Genomic DNA, 24,835 nt, shown 5'->3' on the forward strand with positions numbered 1-24,835 from the left:
GGAACCATCCCAACATTTGCCTGGAGCAATTTACGGAAATCGCAGAAAACCTAAATCTGAATGGCCAGAAGTAAGTTTGAACAAAAATCCTTCAGAATGCGAGTTCAGTGTGCTAACCAACGTGCTGCCTCACTTGACACGATGAAATTGAACACTGCACATTACAATAAACAGTTAAATTGATACGAATTATTTAGTCGTTTCTATTCTTCTGCAACACCATCAATGTGCAAACTGTCTCGGACAGTACAAAATGTCGTAAGGAAAACAATTTTTCCTAATAGGTGGCATTAGTGACAGTGGCATAATGCCTAGAACAACAGGCATACCTGCAATATGGCTGTTTGGGGGAGGAGACCAGACAGCGAGGTCATCGGTCTCGTCGGATTAGGGAAGGACGGGGAAGGATGTCGGCCATGCCCTTTCAATATCTGCAATATGATAACACTTATAATAAGTACTTGTATTATTGAACTTACAGTTATCCAAAAAATTAATAAAAAAAGGTGTGGCACTTTGTTAATAACAATGTAACCGATGTATGTAAAAGCTGTTTGTATATTTTCAAAAACGTTAAAAGCACTATTACATGAAAATCTAATCATAATACTCTCTCATAAATTAAAAAAAAAAAAAAAAAAAATCAAAACACTTACTAGGTAGTGTTGATATAGTAAGCATACAACTGGATGTGACATTCTTGGTTATGTTAGTGTTCTTTAACGTCCCGTCGACAACGAGGTCATTAGAGACGGAGCGCTAGCTCGGGTTAGGGAAGGATGGGGAAGGAAATCGGCCGTACCCTTTGAAAGGAACCATCCCGGCATTTGCCTGAAACGATTTAGGGAAATCACGGAAAACCTAAATCAGGATGGCTGGAGACGGGATTGAACCGTCGTCCTCCCGAATGCGAGTCCAGTGTCTAACCACTGCGCCACCTCGCTCGGGTGACATTCTTAGCAGCTTTGAAGACAATGATATTCTATGAAGGTCATTTCTTACACTCATATCCAAACAGATTTTCAATGTAACAGTTACATCCTTATTAACATAATGTAGTTATAAAATGTTTATATAACTGGAAGTTGAATAACACAGGTGATAAGCATTGTCATATTACAGATACGCCCACTGTTGTAGGCATTATGATACTGTTACTAATTCCACCTATTTACAAAAATTGTTTATCTTATAACTTGTGCTGCTTGAGCCAGTTTGATCACTGGTACACTACATTTCTCAGCTTCATTGCTTTATTATAACAGAAATTTCTCAATTTTGTCTTACACTGTATTCATATGCCACATACTTGATAATGGAGTAACCGGAAACATGTTATCAGAAATCTTAATAAAACCATTTTGATGATCAAGACAAATGTATAATTATTAGTGGCAACATACTCACAGATCCCCTCAAACACTTCTTGTCTAAAGTGATGAAATCACTGCTTACGTTGGCTGAGCATCCTTGCCATAGAGTTGTCTTCTTGACATCCTCACAATACCATTCCCAACAAAATATTTCTGGTCATCAGGATAGACACACTGCAAACCTTTCTTGCAATTTTTGGAGACATCTGCAAAAACACTTACAATATCTCCAATCTGTGTACCTAAAACAATATTGACAAATATGATTGTGTTTCACCAGACAAGAACTTATCATACAATTTCATTCATTTATTTACATTTTTATTGGCTTTTAACATACATACATTTTGCCATCACATGTTAAAAGCTTTAAAAAATATAGCAAGTAATATCCGGCCATCTTCATAAATACATTTTAGGGACACATTGTTAAATATGATGTCAGGTTGAAATTATTACAGAAATAAAATTATACCACTAGATATAAATTGATAGCTAACAATGGTACGGCAAATATTTAATTCAGTCCTTTGATTAAAGTCAATGTTTATCATTCCATTTAGATTTCTGTCTCTTCTTTTGCTATGTGGCTTCATATGAATGCCTAATTTTAACTCCAAAAACTGTGATTGTGCAAAGGTGGCCAGCGGTGAGCAATGCTCGAGAGCTGCTTAAAATTTTTACTCTGCTTCTCTTTTTTCCACTAACTGTTATACTAGCACACTGTCAGTATGCTTACCTTAGGGGGAAAAAGGGACAGGTATACACTCGCACACGCACGCACGCACGCACACGCACGCACGCACGCACACACACACACACACACACACACACACACACACACACACACACACACACACACACACACACATCCATCCACACATATACAGACCAGTATATGTGTGTGTGTGTGTGTGTGTGTGTGTGTGTGTGTGTGTGTGTGTGTGTGTGTGTGTGTGTGTGTGTGTGTGTGTGTGTGTGTGTGTGTGCGCACGCGAGTGTATACATGTCCCTTTTTCCCCCTAAGGTAAGTCTTTCCGCTCCCGGGATTGGAATGACTCCTTACCCACTCCCTTAAAACCCACATTCTTTCGTCTTTCCCTCTCCTTCCCTCTTTCCTGATGAAGCAACCTTGGGGTTGCAAAAGCTTAACGTTTGTGTGTGTGTTTGTGTGTTTTTTATTGTCTCCTGTCAACATACCAATGCTTTCGTTTAGTAAGTAACAGCATCTTTATTTTTAGATATATTTTTCCCACGTGGAATGTTTCACAACTCACACACACATGTCCACAGTCTCTGGCTGTCGAGGCCAGACTGTGAGCAGCAGTGCATGATGGGAGAAACAACTGCGTGGGAGGGGAGGGGGTAAGGAGTTGGCTAGGATGGGGAGGGGGAGGGATAGCAGAGTGGGGGAGGGGGTGAGAAAGTAAAATGCTGCCTGTGCAGCATACACGGATGTACCTGGTAGGACAACACCACCAGCTGTCAGTTTTATTTTTTGGTCATCAGTCTACTGACTGGTTTGATGCGGCCCGCCACGAATTCCTCTCCTGTGCTAACCTCTTCATCTCAGAGTAGCACTTGCAACCTACGTCCTCAATTATTTGGTTGACATATTCCAATCTCTGTCTTCCTCTACAGTTTTTGCCCTCTACAGCTCCCTCTAGTACCATGGAAGTCATTCCCTCATGTCTTAGCAGATGTCCTATCATCCTGTCCCTTCTCCTTATCAGTGTTTTCCACATATTCCTTTCCTCTCCGATTCTGCATAGAACCTCCTCATTCCTTACCTTATTAGTCCACCTAATTTTCAACATTCGTCTATAGCACCACATCTCAAATGCTTTGATTCTCTTCTGTTCTGGTTTTCCCACAGTCCATGTTTCACTACCATACAATGCTGTACTCCAGACGTACATCCTCAGAAATTTCTTCCTCAAATTAAGGCCGGTATTTGATATTAGTAGACTTATCTTGGCCAGAAATGCCTTTTTTGCCATAGCGAGTCTGCTTTTGATGTCCTCCTTGCTCCGTCCGTCATTGGTTATTTTACTGCCTGGGTAGCAGAATTCCTTAACTTCATTGACTTCGTGACCATCAATCTGATGTTAAGTTTCTGGCTGTTCTCATTTCTACTACTTCTCATTACCTTCGTCTTTCTCAGATTTACTCTCAAAACATACTGTGTGCTCATTAGACTGCTCATTCCGTTCAGCAGATCATTTAATTCTTCTTCACTTTCACTCAGGATAGCAATGTCATCAGCGAATTGTATCATTGATATCCTTTCACCTTGTATTTTAATTCCACTCCTGAACCTTTCTTTTATTTCCATCATTGCTTCCTCGATGTACAGATTGAAGAGTAGTGGCGAAAGGCTACAGCCTTGTCTTACACCCTTCTTAATATGAGCACTTCGTTCTTGATCGTCCACTCTTATTATTACCTCTTGGTTGTTGTACATATTGTATATGACCCGTCTCTCCCTATAGCTTACCCCTACTTTTTTCAGAATCTCGAACAGCTTGCACCATTTTATATTGTCGAACGTTTTTTCCAGGTCGACAAATCCTATGAAAGTGTCTTGATTTTTCTTTAGCCTTGCTTCCATTATTAGCCGTAACGTCAGAATTGCCTCTCTCGTCCCTTTACTTTTCCTAAAGCCAAACTGATCGTCACCTAGCGCATTCTCAATTTTCTTTTCCATTCTTCTGTATATTATTCTTGTAAGCAGCTTCGATGCATGAGCTGTTACGCTGATTGTGCGATAATTCTCGCACTTGTCAGCTCTTGCCGTCTTCGGAATTGTGTGGATGACGCTTTTCTGAAAGTCAGATGGTATGTTGCCATACTCATATATTCTACACACCAACGTGAATAGTCGTTTTGTTGCCACTTCCCCCAATGATTTTAGAAATTCTGATGGAATGTTATCTATCCCTTCTGCCTTATTCGACCGTAAGTCCTCCAAAGCTCTTTTAAATTCTGATTCTAATACTGGATCCCCTATCTCTTCCAAATCGACTCCTGTTTCTTCTTCTATCACATCAGACAAAACTTCACCCTCATAGAGGCTTTCAATGTATTCTTTCCACCTATCTGCTCTCTCCTATGCATTTAACAGTGGAATTCCCGTTGCACTCTTAATGTTACCACCGTTGCTTTTAATGTCACCTGCACTCTTAATGTTACCACCGTTGCTTTTAATGTCACCAAAGGTTGTTTTGACTTTCCTGTATGCTGAGTCTGTCCTTCTGACAATCATATCTTTTTCGATGTCTTCACATTTTTCCTGCAGGCATTTCATCTTAGCTTCCCTGCACTACCTATTTATTTCATTCCTCAGCGACTTGTATTTCTGTATTCCTGATTTTCCCGGAACATGTTTGTACTTCCTCCTTTCATCAATCAACTGAAGTATTTCTTCTGTTACCCATGGTTTCTTCGCAGCTACCTTCTTTGTACCTATGTTTTCCTTCCCAACTTCTGTGATTGCCCTTTTTAGAGATGTCCATTCCTCTTCAACTGTACTGCCTACTGCGCTATTCCTTATTGCTGTATCTATAGCGTTAGAGAACTTCTAACGTATCTCGTCATTCCTTAGTACTTCCGTATCCCACTTCTTTGCGTATTGATTCTTCCTGACTAATGTCTTGAACTTCAGCCTACTCTTCATCACTACTATATTGTGATCTGAGCCTACATCTGCTCCTGGATACGCCTTACAGTCCAGTATCTGATTTCGGAATCTCTGTCTGACCATGATGTAATCTAATTGAAATCTTCCCGTATCTCCCGGCCTTTTCCAAGTATACCACCTCCTCTTGTGATTCTTGAACAGGGTATTCGCTATTACTAGCTGAAACTTGTTACAGAACTCAATTAGTCTTTCTCCTCTTTCATTCCTTGTCCCAAGCCCATATTCTCCTGTAACCTTTTCTTCTACTCCTTCCCCTACACCTGCATTCCAGTCGCCCATGACTATTAGATTTTCGTCCCCCTTTACATACTGCATTACCCTTTCAATATCCTCATATACTTTCTCTATCTGTTCATCTTCAGCTTGCAACGTCGGCATGTATACCTGAACTATCGTTGTCGGTGTTGGTCTGCTGTCGATTCTGATTTGAACAACCTGGTCACTGAACTGTTCACAGTAACACACCCTCTGTCCTACCTTCCTATTCATAAAGAATCCTACACCTGTTATACCATTTTTTGCTGCTGTTGATATTACCCGATACTCATCTGACCAGAAATCCTTGTCTTCCTTCCACTTCACTTCACTTCACTGACCCCTACTATATCTAGATTGAGCCTTTGCATTTCCCTTTTCAGATTTTCTAGTTTCCCTACCACATTCAAGCTTCTGACATTCCACGCCCCGACTCGTAGAACGTTATCCTTTCGTTGATTATTCAATCTTTTCCTCGTGGTAACCTCCCCCTTGGCAGTCCCCTCCCGGAGATCCGAATGGGGGACTATTCCGGAATCTTTTGCCAACGGAGAGATCATCATGACACTTCTTCAATTACAGGCCACATGTCCTGTGGATACACGTTACGTGTCTTTAATGCAGTGGTTTCCATTGCCTTCTGCATCCTCATGTCGTTGATCATTGCTGATTCTTCCGCCTTTAGGGGCAATTTCCCACCCCTAGGACAACAGAGTGCCCTGAACCTCTATCCGCTCCTCCGCCCTCTTTGACAAGGCCGTTGGCAGAATGAGGCTGACTTCTTATGCCGGAAGTCTTCAGCCGCTAATGCTGATTATTTATCAAAATTTAGGCAGTGGCGGGGATCGAACCCGGGACCGAAGACGTTTTGATTATGAATCAAAGACGCTACCCCTAGACCACAGTCTATCTCCTTCATCCACTTACAAACTCTGGCACAGTGACCCCATTCCAGAAATCCAGCAGGATCTCCAGTCTCTCCTCAAATCCTTAGGTCCATCCCAGAACCTCTCCTTGGAGTCCATCTCTCTCTTCACCACTACCACTCTCCACACTCCTACCTTCTACATGCTTCCATAAGTTCAAAAACCCAACCACTCAGGATGCCCCATTGTGGTCAGTTACCTTGCCCCCACTGAGAGAATCTCCACTCTCATAGACCAACACCTACAGCCTATTACTCACAACCTAACCTCCTATATAAAAGATACCAACCATTTCCTCCACCGACTCTCCACAGTCCCTGTTCCTTTACCATGTGGAGCCCTGCTCATCACCATTGATACCACCTCCCTTTACACTAACATCCCTAATGCCCACGGTCTTGCCACTATCGGACACTACCTTACCCAACATTCACATGCACACGCGCAAATATGATGGGGGAAGGGCGACAAGTGAGGGTAGGATGGAGAGTGATGGTTAGGAACTTCTGTCCATTATCTCCACAACAAAGTTGTGGTATTCTACAGAAAAAGTTAAATCTACAGAAAGACATAGCAATTGGGTGCTGTATTCAGTGACTCAGATATCGAGACTATTTTGCTGTGCCACGAATAAGTACAACACAATCTTGTGCAGCTATGGCTGGAAGGCAGTAATTAAGGGACTGACAGGCACAACGGATGGCAGGTGCAAGCGATGTTGATATTTTGCAAATGATTCTGTGAGGCAGGTTTACAACACCACTTGCAGGCTAGAAGGCATGGCCTGATGGGTATGGTATACAAATGTAGCAGCACACAGTACAGACATGCTGTGTAGAACCCATACACTGCAATTACAACAGCACCTAGTGACCTGTGTGTAGGGGCCGAAGCAGGCTGAGGAAAGCCGATGATGGAATTATCAAAGAGCACTCCACTTGTCCCATCCAGAGGAACTCCAACAGAGTCGTAGCTAAAGGACGTATAAATAAGTGAGCCCAGAGGCTCAAAGCAGGCAGTCGTGTCACCATTTTGTCTGCGTCTAGAACTGGAGAGAATGACGATTGTTTAAGCTGTAGACCAACTACGATGACCTTTTGGTGAAGGATATCGGTGGCCAACCAGCCCGCTGAAGCTACTCCCGACCTCTGGTGTACGGACGTGTCATTGCTGTGGCAGAGTGCTTCACACCTTGGTGCTACACTGGTGGCACGAGGAGTAAGAGGGCTGCTAGCCTCCGCTCTCTGGGTGGCATTGTGTGGTGGACTGCAAGCTGCCATCCGCAGGGACAGGGCAGGTGTGAACTTGCTGCCTACTGGATGCAGAGAGTCTGCGGGCAATTTACAAGCTGGCCTGGGCAGATGGCTGGAGCTGCTAAGGCTCACTACAACGACAGTGGTCAGCTGCTTCCCTTTGGCACTTTACATGGGGTCCACGAGTCACACTTGAGGGAGCAGTCAGCCGTGTTCCACGCCGCGGGCACAGTTAACGCACACAGCGGCCACTTGGCCATGGTACGAGTAGGATCGCTACATCCACAAGGCTGGGCAACCGGATGCCGACACTGCAGATTCTGGCATTCACGTTGGCACTGACCTACACATGCTGCGTGGCACCATCACCGAGTTCAGTGCAAGATCGATGATGTACTTTCAATGTAATAAAGTCAATGACACACTTGCTTCCCCCCCCCCCCCAAAAAAAAAAAAAAAACTATACCTCTCAGCTGTTCTGACATATTACAATCTCTGTAACAATTTACTCACTCTCACAACCAGTGGCACCATAAATGTGTAGCAGGCAATGAGCACATCACAACCGGACAGACACATGCCCTCCTCTGTCACTTCACATTGCATTATCCATGATCTCCAGAGTGAAATAAAGCTGCCCAAATAGTGGCAAAAAGACAGTGTCAGATTCAGACTATATCAGACCTGGCCACAGTTTGTGTTCCTGGAGTGAGTTTGCACTCTGTGAGTGCAGCTGAGCCTGCTCAGTGCTCAGGCTTCCCCCACCACTGTGCTTTTCCAAGGAAGTATTTGAGTGAGATGGCTATATGCTGAAGGCTGCATACAAGAGAAACTTCAGAAGATGTGTTTGCAACTACTGCTAAAACTGTAGCACACTTTTATTAGTTGGATTTCATCACAATTGTGTATTTTCAACTTTCGTTTTTCTGTGAAAGCAATAACTTTCATTACTTGATTAAAGAAGTACATCACATAGAGTTAATATGGCAAGCAGAATTACAAAAAGCTTTACGTACAGGCATTTAACATTAAGTTGTGACATTAATAATTTTACACACATTTCCGTTTTATAATATGTAATATATCTAGAACTATGGTCTGTGGTCCAATCAAACACATGGAGTGACACAGATTAAAACCTGAACGCTGGTGGGACATTGTCCGTTTCATTACAGAAAAATAGTTCACACATGTTGAACCAAACACTGAAATAAGTTTGGCAGCTTGCCTGTGCAGTCCAGGATATTGCTCTTGGGATGACATTTTAAGTCTCATAAATACCAGGATCTGACAAACAGGTCATTGAGCTTTGTGTTACACTGTACATCTACGAGATCAGGTTGGAAGTAATAAGGTACATTGGAAGCCAAAAGTGAGAAAGATCTGACAAATAAACTGAATTCCATCTTCAGCTGTGCAGTGTCTTGGAATCTCTTTGAGAATTCGTGAGGAAATGTTTTAATTACTGAAACATATTCAGTCATGCCTGGTCCATAAATGACTGCCTTGAATTACGGGAAGTACTCTGTGTAATGAACTTTAAACTGGTTTTTCCATAGGATTATTTTTCTTTTGATGGCATCAGCCTTGTCCACCATGTGTTACCAAATGATTATACCCTCGCATTAAGACACTTAATGAGTACAAATAATACATGCTGTTAACCATAAAATATTTTGTCACCACACTACGCACCCTTAACTCAGTTTTTTCCTAATGGTTGCCTTCGGTTCAGCCAGCATTCCCTGTTGTTCATCAGAACACAAGTGTGTCATATTATCTTTCTAGCTAGTGTTGAAGTGATGATCCAGTAATTATTTTTTCCAGCCCATAATAGTGTGATGGCATAAGCACTATGCATGGCCTTTAAACAACACAAAAAGTAAGACAATTCCTATTCGGCATTGAACAATGTGATTGAAAAATGTGGCTTCTCCATTTTTTATTTTTTAGACAAGTGCACAGATGCCATAGTATTTGTAATGCAAAACATAAATCTAATTTAATGCAAGTAATATTGTCAGCAAACTGCTTGGCATCTGACAAGGTGAATGCTTTGCTCAAGTGGCGTCTGGCTGCACCCTTCATTCTCCTCTTATCCCTCAGTCCCCAGCCACACTCATGGCAGCACTCTGAGCACTAGGCGGAAGCAAGCCAGAGTGCTCATGCTTGTGAAGTGCTGTTTGGCCAGGCTTGGTCTATATGCTACCCTCTTGTTGATATCCTACGCAGTAAAATTGGACGATGTTTGGTGTTTGATTATGGCTGGATTTCTCATTCCAGTAAAACAACCTTGGGCTTTATTCACAAATTTGCAGTATTTTGCAGACTTGTTCATTATGTGTGTAATCATAGCCACCAAGAATTTTGTGCTGTACAATGATCTCACTTCCTGTTCTTAACCTGTAACTGTGGTGTTGTTCAAATAATGGGAATGGAAGCACTGTTCCCCAAGAGTCAACAATGTTCTGTGTATCAATGGCATAGTACAATGGATCGTACATTCCTGAAATCCTTCAAATCTCATGAGCAACGACACCAACAACAGCTGATATTGTAGGAAGAACACCAACAACAGCTCACCCTGCAACAGCAACTCATCACCTTGATTCAGCAACAGCCAACAGCATATCAAGTATCAGCCTTGGCAGTGATGGCCATGCCTCCATTCTCACCATACCGGAATGGCAAGGATGATTGAGATATGTACTTTCAACGGCTGTGCCACCACTTCATGTTTAAGGTTAGTGATCCAGAAGCTGAAAAGTCTCTCTTTTTGTCCCGATTCTCTGAAGACTTTTGCATTTGCTTTGTAAGTTCCACCCATTAGATGAGCCAGAGGGAGACTTATTTATTTAGAATGCAAGAACTATTGTCAGATTATTATAGTTGCAAGGCTCATAAGTATTCACTAGTTTTGAATTTGCTTGGCATTACAAGTCACCTTCTGAATCATACTACGAATGGTTCATAAAACTACAATACTTAAGTCAGCACTGTAAATTCGCACATACAAATAAGACATGTAAACAGTCTTACACAGACACTTTCATTCATGACTACATTATTCGGTATTCTCCAGACACAGAAGTTACCACAAAGGCTTTTAAAAGTTCATATCCTTCACTAGAAAAAGTTCTCACAGAATTTCGGATTTTTTCAGGAAACTGAACAACAGTGGCAATATGATCCTGTATTTTCCCACTGACTTCAGAAGTGATAGACAAACAAATAGTTCAATGAGAGTGCAACCGACAGCATCCGGCATGTGTTTTTACTAGCGTACAACTCCACCAAGACTCAGAGACATACACAACCAACCACCCAGTGACGTAGTTCAAACTCAGTCATTCTCTTCTGATTCTAGCTCATTTTCTACATCAACAAACTGTGAAAGACAGTTGCTGTCTTGTGCTAATTGTTTCCGATGCCACACTCACCACCGATGACCTAGTCATTACAAATGCCATTTTTGTTGTCAGAAATACCACCACATGTGTAGGTTCTCCAATTTCTCCTTCTATAGAATTATGGCAGGTAACCAGGATGAGAATTTAGTAAATAAAATTGAAACCATCATAAACCCAGAGACAGGCGTGCCATGGAAGTTATTAAATAAATTGCAAATTTTTGACAAATTGATGATATTTCAAATAGATACTGGGGCTTCAGCTTCACTCATAAACTAGAACACATATACAGAGTTTGGTTCACCAGCGTTACAAACTTGTACAAAAAAAAAAAAAAATTGTCCTACAGTGGATATGAGCTCCAGACTTTAGGCACTTTTCAAACAGAGGAAACTTACAAAAGTATGCCATGATGACTCATCACCCTTATTGTTATTACTTCCCTTGCAACAGGTAATATTTTCTGTTACCATGGGGCCTTCGAGATCTTTTGGGCAAGTGTTTGCTTTTTAATGCATGTAATCTGTTTGGATTTCATAGATGATCTCTGCACATGTTTTTCACAGTAGTTTTCTCTATGGCTAGGCTTTGCCTGACATACATGCCAAAATAATGTCCAACCCAATATAGCCTTCCATTTTGTATGAGCATGTCCTTTACCCTACATTCTGTATGAGGACATTAAAACAGAACTTATTTGCCTCCAAAAATAGCAAGGGATCACACCTGTCTCATCTGGTTCATGGCCACTCCTTTACTAGTGGTACACAAAATGAACGGCTCCCTCAGACTGGGTGGAAACTTTAGAGTAGTTAATTCATAAGTGGTGGATGACAAGACACCTATCTGATTCTACATTCTGAGCACATTTTTCCAGACTTAAAAGGTGACAAAAGTATCTAAAATTGATCTGTCAGAGGCATACTAGCAATTACTTTCAAATTCGGACTGCACATGAGTGCTTGTTTTGACTACCACCATTGACCTCTACCAATACCTGTAGCTACCTTCTGGTGTTTCTAGCACACCTGCAATTTTCCAAAGATGCTTTGACCAACTGATCTCAGCGATTCTACCACATTTCAGTTTTCTCAATGATATAATTGTCATGGGGTGTGACACCCAAGTGCATCTCTAAATCCTACAGTCTCTCTCTCTCTCTCTCTCTCTCTCTCTCTCTCTCTCTCTCTCTCTCTCTCAGATGCTGCTGCTGGAAGCCAGTCTAAAGTGCAATCACAAAATGTGTCTTTTTTTTCAACATCTGGCCGAATACAGGAGTTTCCTCATAAACAAAAATGGGATATTTCTAACCAAATGCAGATCAATGACAACATGTCCCCACCTCAGAACTTCAAAGACTACAATTTTTCATAGGCAACAGGAACTACCGTTGAAAAATTACAGCAAACTTAGCAGTGGCTTCACAACCCCTGAATGCCTTCTGAGTAAAGGGAGCTGAGTTCATTTGGTCACCTGCATACAACAATTCATTCTGCACAAATAAATGGGCCTTGCAAAGAGAGCCTTTTTTTGCACCTAACTTCCCCTAGAAACCCATTCTTGCCACAGATAGTTTCCAGCATGGGGGACAGGGGAGGGGGACAGGGGGGGGGGGGGGGGGGGAGACCAGACAGCGAGGTCATCGGTCTCATCGGGTTAGGGAAGGACGGGGAAGGAAGTCGGCCATGCCCTTTCAAAGGAACCATCCCGGCATTTACCTGGAGCGATTTAGGGAAATCACGGAAAAACCTAAATCAGGATGGCCGGACGCGGAATTGAACCGTTGTCCTCCCAAATGCAAGTCCATTGTGCTAGCTATTGCCCACTATATTTGGCTCTCGCTCATCATTGTCTGACAAAAGGCATAACACTTACAGTAGTGTTCCCTCTTTTTATTTGCTTATCAGTATTCCATTGTGTACAAATCAACAGATCAGCACACGAACTGACTAACAGTTCAAATGCTTCCACTTCGATTTGGAGGATCTTTTCACTTAAAACAATTATCGTGTCATGGTAGCCACTACTGTAACAGAATCATGGTAAAACCCCATGATGCATCCAAGGTTTTAAGTGGGTGTAGTCAGGCTGACCACACCCCCACTTTATGAGACTGAACCCACCATTACGATGTTACTTTTCTTTGAAAAATCTGCTTTCAGCTCAGGATGGTGTCCTCCTACATGCTACGGAGAATTGGATTCTGCCCTTGCTCTGCACTTGGGTCCTCGCCTGGCTTCATACAAAGCATCATGCAATCAGGAACTTCACCCACTGCCATGCTTACTGGCAGGCCATAGACAAATACATTTAGGAACTCACCCAACTGTGCCCCCCAACAGGCATTACCCTCCCATAAGATTTTTCTTTTTTTTTTTTTTTTTGCCCCGGCCAGCTGATCCTTGGAAATGAGTTCATATAGACTTCACAGATCATTTTCCCATCTCAATGTGGCTAATCATCGTGGAGTCTTTTTCAAAGTTTCCATATGTCACCAGGATCTATTTCACAACGGCAGAAGCGATTATTGATATCCTTGCATAGGTGTTCACAAGTGGAGGCTTCCAACAGGCCAGGGTGATATAACAACCCCCCAAGTTCACCTTTGCCCCCTTTGTAGAGTTTAGCACCCAACATGGCATATCACATCTCTTCATCGCTTCGTTTCATCCTCTCTTCATCGCTCCCTCCCACCCTTGATCACATAGCAAGACAGAGAGGATGGTACACACTTTTCAGGACCACTTTTTAGGTCAATTCTTCACACCCTTGGTCCGAAATCACAAATTCAACAGAAGTTCGTATTGTGTGACAAATCCTCCATCTGCGATGAACTTTCAAGTGATGGTTTTGTTCAAAGAGACTGGTAGCATCATTCCAACCTAGGGCAAACTGCTACAGTATAATAAGTCTGTCTTGATACTCTTCACTCACTGCTGAGTAATTGTGTAACTGGCAAAACTTAGTCTGGATTATAAACCTGCTACCATTATCTGCTGTTAAAGAATGGTGGCAAATTGACACCATGGATCAGCAGCAACCGCATGTATCAGGCCATTCTAGTACCATCTGTATCAATGTATTCATATGCTGACAAGCATGTTACTTTACTTATTACTGTAATGAGCAACATGCTGCTAAGCGAAGAAAATCCCCTACAACGGCGATGAGCTTTCGGTAAGTTTATTTGCTTCTGATTGTCAAGCTGGACACAACACTCAGCAAATTTCATGAAGCAGGCAATAACAGTGAGAGGAGCTCAGAGATAATTTTGTATGTATAGAATTAAATTACAATTAGATTAAATACCTGAATCATTTTCAATTGCAACTGAAGTGCTACTCAATGAAACAGTCTGCTTAGCAATTTAGACTCAATAATTTTCATATGAATAATCTGATGGCCTAGGGACATTGTTAGCATTAACTTTCAGGAACTACATTAAGAGCAAACTGGGCCAAATTCGAGGCATCGTACAAAAACTCTGTCCTCACACTGAGCTTTGTAAACTTTCTACTCTGACTGTTATTTTGGCTTCTTCTTGTCTTAAGGGTACTGCAAATTGAAAATCTTATTCAATAGATACTTTTCACTTTTACTGACAAAGCTACAATGGTGTTATATTGTAATCATTGCAAGTAGATGACTTTTTAGATAACTTGATTATTGTAGACTGAAAGATATTTTAGTTTAAGAATGATATGTTAACAGTGTTTTGTAATTCTTTTTACATGTTTAAGTTATAGCTGCTTCCCTTTTATTTTAGCAGTGGCTCAAACAGAACTTGCACTCCACAGATTCAGTGATTTCATTTCTTCATTGCTTTCTAGGCTTCCTTCTTTATGGCCACTGCACATGGTTTCTTTCCACAGTTCACTTCCTTTATATGAAACTTTCTGTTACCCATGCGTTCCAAAATTTCTATCACTGTACAAAATTTAATCTTGCTATTTTGTCAAAAACTGACATTTTGAACCCATGGCTGGGTACAAAATATAGGTTGACTCTTACATAAAATATGACACCAACTAGGCACTTTTTACAACACTATTATTTTATTTATTTATTTATTTGGTATACATACTTCCATATGATGAATCTTCTTGGTGTGCGAGTGGTGCTTTAGACTGTGTGTATAGATATACATAAAAAAGTGTATCATACAGTTTTCACTGCTGCATGATCACAAGCCATCAGCACTGAACATAATGACATGGATTTTTCAATGGCACCACCACTCCAAGGAAATTTCACCAGTTAGGAAAACAAAACGTGAAAGCTAATGCAAAATGTATCTTTACATGAACTAGGCATCTGAAGAGGAACCTGTTGGTTTGAAACTGGTAATGGTGCTATTTAAATAAATAAATAGCACTATAAAAAGTGGCTGGTTCCTGTTATCTTCTATGTACGAGTCAACCTATAAACTTAATCTTACTCTGTCACAGAAATCAGTGAATTATAATGCTATAAAACATAATGCTACCATTACAATTAAGAGACGCTGATGAACACCATAATCATCATCATTATGCTGTTTCCCCAACATCCAAATGAGTTTTAATCAGTGGCATAGTCAACCTTTGATAATACAGCCTGAAAATTTAGATTTAATAACTACTGCTTTAATTGCAGCAAACAGTAAATATTATTCCTAAGATAAGAAAGAGAGATCTTAGTTTAAATCACCAATCACAAGGGCAATGTTCTCTGTGAAACAGTCAATCTGAACATTACAGACAAAAATTAATTACAGTTGACCAACGAAAAGTCTCTCAGCATGCTTCAGAGAAGAGTTGGGACTGACTGCAAGCTAATGCCAATACAATGTCAACACAACATTTTTCTGAAATTCCAGAGACATGTCAAGCAAAACAGGAAGTAAATGCACATGGAGCAAAATCCAAGGGTAAATCATAGACCCTATAACAACTAGTCTACCACAAGATGCATGGATGTACATTTCCTAGCAATTGTTTTCATAAGCATTTGTGTATTGTGTAATCTGTTAGAAATCTGGGAGGACAAGCCATTTACAACAAAATTCTAGTGACCATTTAAAACAAGACTAATTCACCATGTGGAGAGGATTCTCTCTCTCTCTCTCTCTCTCTCTCTCTCTCTCTCTCTCTCTCTCTCTGTGTGTGTGTGTGTGTGTGTGTGTGTGTGTGTGTGTGTGTGTGTGAGAGAGAGAGAGAGAGAGAGAGAGAGAGAGACTCCATCCCCATCACCACCCACTCCACTCAATCTTCAAGTGGCTGTTGGTATCAAACTCTTACAGTTTTCGGAGAAACTTCTTGCTTATATCTGTCAACTACAAAATCAAATTCAAGAAACACCAGAACATTTTGGCTGATGTAGTCACAAAAAAAAGAGTTGAAAGAAAGGAAATTGCTGCAGGCAGAACTATGAAAACTTTTTGATAAATTTCTTGCTGGCTCAGGTGAGAAAAAGAACGTTGTTATTGCAACAGCATCCATCAACATTTCATCCATATTGCTGCCAGTTCAAAGCATAGCCCAATCAGCATTAAAATTTCCACTGAAAATCTCACAAAATGAAATGGTCCACAGTAAAGTTTCCACAGTAAAGACCCAGATTAAGTCCTGAGATGGGGAAAATATTTTGGTATGAGATGAGTTGTTGTTGTTGCTGTTGTTGTTTCGGTCTTCAGTCCTGAGACTGGTTTGATGCAGCTCTCCATGTTACTCTATCCTGTGGAAGTTGCTTCATCTCCCAGTACATACTGCAGCCTACATCCTTCTAAATCTGCTTAGTGTATTCATCTCTTGGTCTCCCTCTACGATTTTTACCCTCCACGCTGCCCTCCAATACTAAATTGGTGATCCCTTGATGCCTCAGAACATGTCCTACCAACCGATCTCTTCTTATAGTCAAGTTGTGCCACAAACTCCTCTTCTCCCCAATTCTATTCAATACCTCATCATTAGTTATGTGATCTACCCATCCAATCTTCAGCATTCTTTGTAGTACCACATTTCGAAAGCTTCTATTCTCTTCTTGTCCAAACTATTTATCGTCCATGTTTCACTTCCATACATGGCTACACTCCATACAAATACTTTCAGAAACGACTTCCTGACATTTAAATCTATACTCGATGTTAACAAATTTCTCTTCTTCAGAAACACTTTCCTTGCCATTGCCAGACTACATTTTATATCCTCTCTACTTCAACCATCATCAGTTACTTTGCTCCGCAAATAGCAAAATTCCTTTACAACTTTAAGTGTCTCATTTCCTAATCTATTTCCCTCAGCATCACCCGAGTTAACTCGACTACATTCCATTATCCTTGTTTTGCTTTTCTTGATGTTCATCTTATATCCTCCTTTCAAGACACTGTCCATTGCATTCAACTGCTCTTCCAAGTCCTTTGCAGTCTCTGACAGAATTACAATGTCATCAGTGAACCTTAAAGTTTTTATTCCTTCTCCATGGATTTTAATACCTACTCCGAATCTTTCTTTTGTTTCTTTTACTGCTTGCTCAATATACAGATTGAATAACATTGGGGATAGGCTACAACTCTATCTCATTCCTTTCAAAACCACAGCTTCCCTTCTGTGCTCCTCGACTCTTGTAACTGCCATCTGGTTTCTGTACAAATTGTAAATAGCCTTTCGCTCTCTGTATTTTACTCCTGCCACCTTCAGCATTTGAAAGAAAGCATTCCAGTCAACATTGTCAAAAGCTTTCTCTAAGTCTACAAATGCTAGAAACGTAGGTTTGCCTTTTCTTAATCTAGCTTCTAAGATAAGTCGTAGGGTCAGTATTGCCTCACGTGTTCCAATATTTCTACAGAATCCAAACTGATCTTCCCCAAGGTCGGCTTCTACCAGTTTTTCCATTCGCCTGTAAAGAATTCGGGTTAGTATTTTGCAGCCGTGACTAATTAAACTGATAGTTCGGTAATTTTCACATCTGTCAACACCTGCTTTCTTTGGGATTGAAATTATTATATTCTTCTTGAAGTCTGAGGATATTTTGTCTGTCTCATTCATCTTGTTCACCAGATGGCAGAGTTTTGTCAGGACTGGCTCTTCCAAGGCTGTCAGCTGTTCTAATGGAATGTTGTCTACTCCCAGGGCCTTGTTTCGACTCAGGTCTTTCAGTGTTCTGTGAAACTCTTCACGCAGTATCGTATCTCCCATTTCATCTTCATCTACATCCTCTTCCTTTTCCATAATATTGTCCTCAAGTACATCGCCCTTGTATAGACCCTCTATATACTCCTTCCACCTTTCTGCTTTTCCTTCTTTGCTTAGAACTAGCCCTTGTCTTTTTACGTACTTGATCCTCTGCTGCCTTCACTACTTCGTCCCTCAAATCTACCCATTGTTCTTCTACTGTATTTCTTTCCCCCTTTCCTGTCAATTGTTCCCTTATGCTCTCCCTGAAACTCTGTACTGAGCTCTTGATATTCATGCAAGTGGCTCTCTTTTCTCCAAAGGTCTCTTAAATTTTCCTGTAGGCAGTATCTATATTACCCCTAGTGAGATAAGCCTCTACATCCTTACATTTGTCCCCCATCCATCCCTGCTTAGCCATTTTGCACTTCCTGTCGATCTCATTTTTGAGACGTTTGTATTCCTTTTTGCCTGCTTCATTTACTGCATTTTTATATTTTCTCCTTTCATCAATTAAATTCAATATTTCTTCTGTTACCCAAGGATTACTACTAGCCCTTGTATTTTTACGTACTTGATCCTCTGCTGCCTTCACTACTTCGTCCCTCAAATCTACCCATTGTTCTTCTACTGTATTTCTTTCCCCCTTTCCTGTCAATTGTTCCCTTATGCTCTCCCTGAAACTCTGTACAACCTCTGGTTCTTTTAGTTTATCCAGGTCCCATCTCCTTAAATTCCCACCTTTTTGCAGTTTCTTCAGTTTTAATCTACAGTTCCTAACCAATAGATTGTGGCCAGAGTCCACATCTGCCCCTGGGAATGTCTTACAATTTAAAATCTGGTTCCTAAATCCCCTTCTTACCATTATATAATCTATCTGATACTTTTTAGTATCTCCAGGGTTCTTCCATGTATACAATCTTCTTTCATGATTCTTGAACCAAGTGTTAGCTGTGATTAAGTTATGCTCTGGGCAAAATTCTGCCAGGCGGCTTCTTCTTTCATTTCGTACCCCCAATCCATATTCACCTACTACGTTTCCTTCTCTTCCTTTTCCTACTATCGAATTCCAGTCACCCATCACTATTAAATTTTTGACTCTCTTCACTATCTGGATAATTTCTTTTATCTCATCATACATTTCTTCAATTTCTTCATCATCTGCAGAGGTAGTTGGCATATAAACTTATACTACTGTAGTAGGCGTGGGCCTCATGTCTATCTTGGCCACAATAAGGCGTTCACTACGCTATTTGTAGTAGCTTACCCGCACTCCTATTTTTTTTATTCCTTATTAAACCTACTCCTGCATTACCCCTATTTGATTTTGTATTTATAACCCTGTATTCACCTGACCAAAAGTCTTGTTCCTCCTGCCACCGAACTTCGCTAATTCCCATTATATCTAATTTTAACCTGTCCATTTCTCTTTTTAAATTTTCTAACCTACCTGCCTGATTAAGGGATCTGACATTCCACGCTCCGATACGTAGAACACCAGTTTTCTTTCTCCTGATAACGACATCCTCTAGAGTGGTCTCCACCCGGAGATCCGAATGGGGGACTATTTTACCTCCGGAATATTTTACACAAGAGGACACCATCCTCATTTAACCATACAGTAAAGCTGCATGCCTTTGGTAAAAATTACGGCTGTAGTTTCCCCTTGCTTTCAGCCCTTCGCAGTACCAGCACAGCAAGGCCGTTTTGGTTAGTGTTACAAGGCCAGATCACTCAATCATCCAGACTGTTGCCCCTGCAACTACTGAAAAGGCTGCTGCCCCTCTTCAGGAACCACACATTTGTCTGGCCTCTCAACAGATATCCTTCCGTTGTGGTTGCACCTATGGTACGGCTATCTGTATCGCTGAGGCACGCAAGCCTCCCCACCAACGGCAAGGTCTATGGTTCATGGGGGGCATGAGGTGAGTATACTAACACAATTCCCTCTAAAGCTTTGAATCTGACTCTTCAGAAGTAAATATACATTATATGAGAATTTCGTTATCTTGTTAGCTGGTGACTTCTGGCAAACACTGTCAGTCATGAAGTGAACCATTAGACAGGATAAATGCCTATTTCAAGAAATTGGTTTTATGGACTTGTGTTGAAAAGTTTTATTTGACACAATATAAGAGCATTCACCATTATAATGACTCCAGTTGCTGGAGATTTCTCAGCTAAGTTGTTCAATGGCAGCAATGGAACCATAGCTGCAGAAAAATATGGAACACTGTATTTCTGATTATTTTTGAAAATCTCCTTAATCTACCCGTGAACTAATCTTGAATGTCTCCTGAGTATACAGAAGATCAATCTTTCACCAAAAAATGGCATTTAACACTTTTAACAGCAGTTTCAGTCTGACAATATCTTATCTGTCCACCGATACTGTCATCAAAGTGGATGAAGTACAACATTATCTGGTTGATTTTGTTAACACTATGGAACTACTTTAAGTGCCCTCCCATAAACTTGCTCCAAAAGTGAGAGTTCCTATTATGCTCTTGTGGGATTTGGAAGCACTCACACTGTGTAACAGGTAAAGGTGATTGGTGAAGTCATAAAAGTGAAAAGTAATTGAAGTCAATATTTTAACTGTTTGTGCTAAAAGGGAAGTCATGTTCATTCCCTGGATCCTGATAATACCACCAGACATGTTCTTCAAAATCAAATATCTTAAGCTTCCAGTGAAAGCTGCCTTTTCTTAAAAGGTATGCAAGTCTCTGGAGCAGACTCTTCAAATGTTAACTCATGTTTTAAGTTTTTTGCAAGGGAAACTTCATGAAGCTGAACTTCAGATGTCAAGTGAAACAATATGTACTTCCATTTTCCAGAATGAAATATGAAAATAACACAAACAAACATGTTACATAAATGCCATTCTAACACACTGTTTAATTAAAAAAAATATTAAGGAATACCAGAATGACAAGTGGTAACCTCAACACGGTGTTCCTTGGGTAACATACAATTTACTTTTCATCCTGCTCTAAACATAGGAAATCAGTTAGTGCTTTAGTCAAGCTCTTGTGTATCAAAATTTTCAACATATAACGGATATCTGTGATTAAGATTGCACAGTCATTGTACAATTAAGAGTGTAAGAGAGGAAGGCAGACCAAAAACACCAAATAATTGTTAGAAGCAATAAGTCACTAGTTTATAAAATACCTGTTTGCATCCCCATCACACCAGGTGCAAAAACATCAGCTCCTCTTAGAACTGCAATGCCACAAGCTACATCAACAATTACTTCTTGTTGCTTTACATCCAGATCAAGTTCACTCACATTCCATGGACAAACAACAACAGTTTCTGGTAATTTAGGGTGCACAAAGACTTGTGGCATCTCATCAATTCCATATTCCTCACACTGCTACAATTTAATGAAACACATATAAACATCCAAACATTTTTTTATCACAATTTTAGCATTATTTCTGAGACATTCATAACTGCAATGCTTAATCAAGAATAATTATTGATAAAGTTATGTGTCTTTGAGAAAATTACAGGTAAATACAAAGAAAAATATCAAAATCAGAACTGTTCACAGTGAGTAAAATATATAATACCATATACTTAATAAAACGCTGCATGAGCAGCTTCCTCTTAGCACAGAAGTGTCCCAAAGTTGCCATTAAAAAAAGCTGTGACTTAACTACATCAAAATTTTTAACAAAATCAATTATGAGGATATATAATAAATGTAAATTAAGTACAATTAAAGCTTTTAGACAAATTTAAACTGTGTCCTAGTAAGTACTCTGAGGCAGAACCTGCTATGGTTTTGGATTCAACCTCAACCATACCTTTTGGTTACAAATATGCTTCATTTGTAGGACAATAGGAGGTCAATAGAGGCTAACAGTGATTGAGACCAGTGCAGTTGTGGGAAAGTAGGATGTATTACAGGGAAAGTTACCAAATGTACAACACTGAGAAGTCTGTGTCCCAAGAGCTGCACACAAATGTTTTATAGGTCCTAAAAAAGAACATAAGATTTGTTCCACTGTAGAGGCAACATCCCTCTGTGATCCTATCAGTGCAATGTAATACATTGTTGGTAGATTTTTTCTGAAGCACCTGAGGTCAGACAGGCCACGTATCATACTCAGGCATGTTTGAGCACCTCAAGTCAAGAGGGGACAAATCTGCAACAATATATGAATAATGGTGATGCTGTAATCCTTCCAGTACAAAAAGGCAACACACCCTTATTGTACCTGAAAAATAACCATTAGGAAAAGATGAAATGCATATTTGCAGGTCCTGCCTATAAAACTTAACAGCAGCAGCCTATACAGAACATCCATAAGAAATCACAGGCACTTCCCTGAAACATGAAATGTATCACTGACTGCGAATACAGTACCAGAACAGCTATGTAATTTACTGGAAATTTATCCTGATTTCCCGCTTGTCACAAGTGGTTGTGTTAACAACAGCTATACAAACATGCTTCCACGACTGACCCAAGTCTCCATATGTCCTTGTGTCTGCTTTCCATAGGTATCACACAATTATGCAACTCGTGCAAAGGGAGACATTTCTTTATTTTTCTCAACAGCTTTCACTAGGTTTGGCATGAAATAAATTAGTGCAGTGTCTGTATAGTTTGATGCAATGTTCCTTTTGGGCATCCATGCATGTCTGAAAGATTATTGCATCTAACTATACTGACACTGTCAAATACAGTCACTGCACTAATGTAATTCTTTGAAAGTCTGGTCTGCTGTATGAAGCTATCAAGAAGTTCAGAATGCAAGAACAGACACTACGATTGTGAATCCCAGCATACTGTCTTTCAGTACTTGTAAGGCAATCCCAGCACACACAGACATTCAAACACTATCTCCATATCTGCAGCTCGTACAACTTTTGTATAACGTCTCTGCCAAATTAAACTTAATAGCACAGCTTGTCACCTCCTCATTATCTCCTTCATGGGTGGGGGATGATTCACAGAGAATATGTTTCACTGTTAATTGAATCTGACTCGGCTGGCTAATAAGATTGTGTGTCTCTTTACTTTATTAATATTAAAGTTCTTCAGATGCAGGTGAAAAATGTAACCTTGAAAGGATAGCAGTCCACACATCATTTATTGGTTTTGTAAGAAACACATTTCCTAATAATGCCTACACCCAACCATGTTCACATTAACAGTTAAATTTCATTTCAGCACTTAAGTTTGGCATTACTGTATTACTTTTCCGAATTAATCATTCAATGTTATAACTATCTGTGGTAGACTTTTTATAACCGGTCAAATACTAATATGATCTGCCAATGGAAGCTACTGACACAGAATGACAATACTGTTCATCCACTGACATCACAGATAATTATGTGCACCTTCCACAAATAAACCGAATCATTACTCACTATTACCCTGACAACCAACAAAACATTTCCAAACTCTTAATTCATCATCACTTTAGCAAACTGTCGAAATAAACTTGGTGCAATGCAATTACATACAACTGGTTCTCTCGAAACCCAAATGACAACTCTCTCCTCGCATTCTTGTCCGTGACCGTTACATTGTTGAACATAACATCCCGACAATATCCCTTCTGGAAAAAAGCATGTTCAGTTCCGAAGATTCCAGAAAACCAACAATGCATAAGGGGTACGATTTACTGTCCTACCACTATCAACATTAATGCACCTCACAAGCAAAGAAATTCCTGAAAACTAACATAATTGTATTATAAGTATAGGCAACAATTGCTTCCGTACTAACATGTCTAATTCTAGTAATACGATCCCAGAAAACAGGTCTACAAGTTGGCATCATTTAGTAACCAACTATATCAAATTTAATTTGCTACATTCTACTAATTCTCATCGTCTCTGCAGTAGTCTAAGAGTCTGTAGATGTGGAACACCCACATGCGTGGATACTGTAGGGTGTCAAAACATGCATGCTATGCCCATCATGACTGCAATCACACATCTTCACTGAGATATCTACTATCCAAAAAGGACTTAAACAAGTCTGTCATCAATATCCTACCATGCCTACATCCATAATGGTTTTGGCTATGCCCAGAGGCACCATGCAGTTGTAAATGCTTTGCTGATGCACCTTAGCCAAAGTTACATAGTTTTCCACTTGAGGAGTCTCGAATGTTGAAATATTCAAGAACAAAACTGATCTATTTATTCATGTACTTACTTTAAATATATTTTCCCTTTGACAGAGACAATTATGAATATGACAGTAATGAGTTGTCCCCATTTCCCTGTTAGTGTAACTCGTGTATGGCAAACACTGAGTAGACACCACTAAACTAAGCAATCTTTCTACAAGCTGTGCTGCTCCCTGCTCTGTGGTTCTGTTCTGATGCATTGTTCTTGGAACCACGAAGGGCATCAAATAAACTGAAAATTATAGTGCTTTATGTACCATTTTTGCTATGATATATGAAATGTGGCTTGTTACTCTGGCTTCCTTTTTTTATTCATCTTTGAAAACTGACATACTGCCACAGATCAGACAGGCACTTGAGAAATTTGTGGGCACTTGTGGAACTACATGCCAATTACTGTTAAAGAATTATGTGATACTGTAAGTAAACACATACACTGAGATCACAGGCTAAAATTCCTGCAACCTGGTGAACATGGAGCTTCATGCAATCATTCCAAGGCAACATCCACAACAGCTGTCCAAAACAAAAAAAACTGCACATCACCCCATTTTCTTCATGAACCATTTGGTAAATAATTAACATCAAAGCTTCTTTTTTATAGGA

General features: G+C 40.2%; 1 protein-coding gene across 5 annotated transcripts in view; it reads right to left on the minus strand.

Annotated features, from left to right (window-relative positions):
- Nucleotides 1-24,835, minus strand: part of LOC126252883 (tRNA (cytosine(72)-C(5))-methyltransferase NSUN6) — a 78,380-nt gene that overhangs the window by 30,794 nt on the left and 22,751 nt on the right. For all 5 annotated transcript variants that reach the window (XM_049953847.1, XM_049953846.1, XM_049953848.1 and 2 more), the window contains 2 exons: nt 21,243-21,447; nt 1,456-1,615 (listed from right to left, as the gene is read on the minus strand). In XM_049953847.1, coding sequence (XP_049809804.1) covers nt 1,456-1,615; nt 21,243-21,447 — 365 coding nt within the window. The remainder of the gene's footprint in view (nt 1-1,455; nt 1,616-21,242; nt 21,448-24,835) is intronic.

This window comes from Schistocerca nitens, chromosome 4, assembly GCF_023898315.1.
Source record: "Schistocerca nitens isolate TAMUIC-IGC-003100 chromosome 4, iqSchNite1.1, whole genome shotgun sequence".
Classification (NCBI taxonomy): Eukaryota; Metazoa; Arthropoda; class Insecta; order Orthoptera; family Acrididae; genus Schistocerca; species Schistocerca nitens.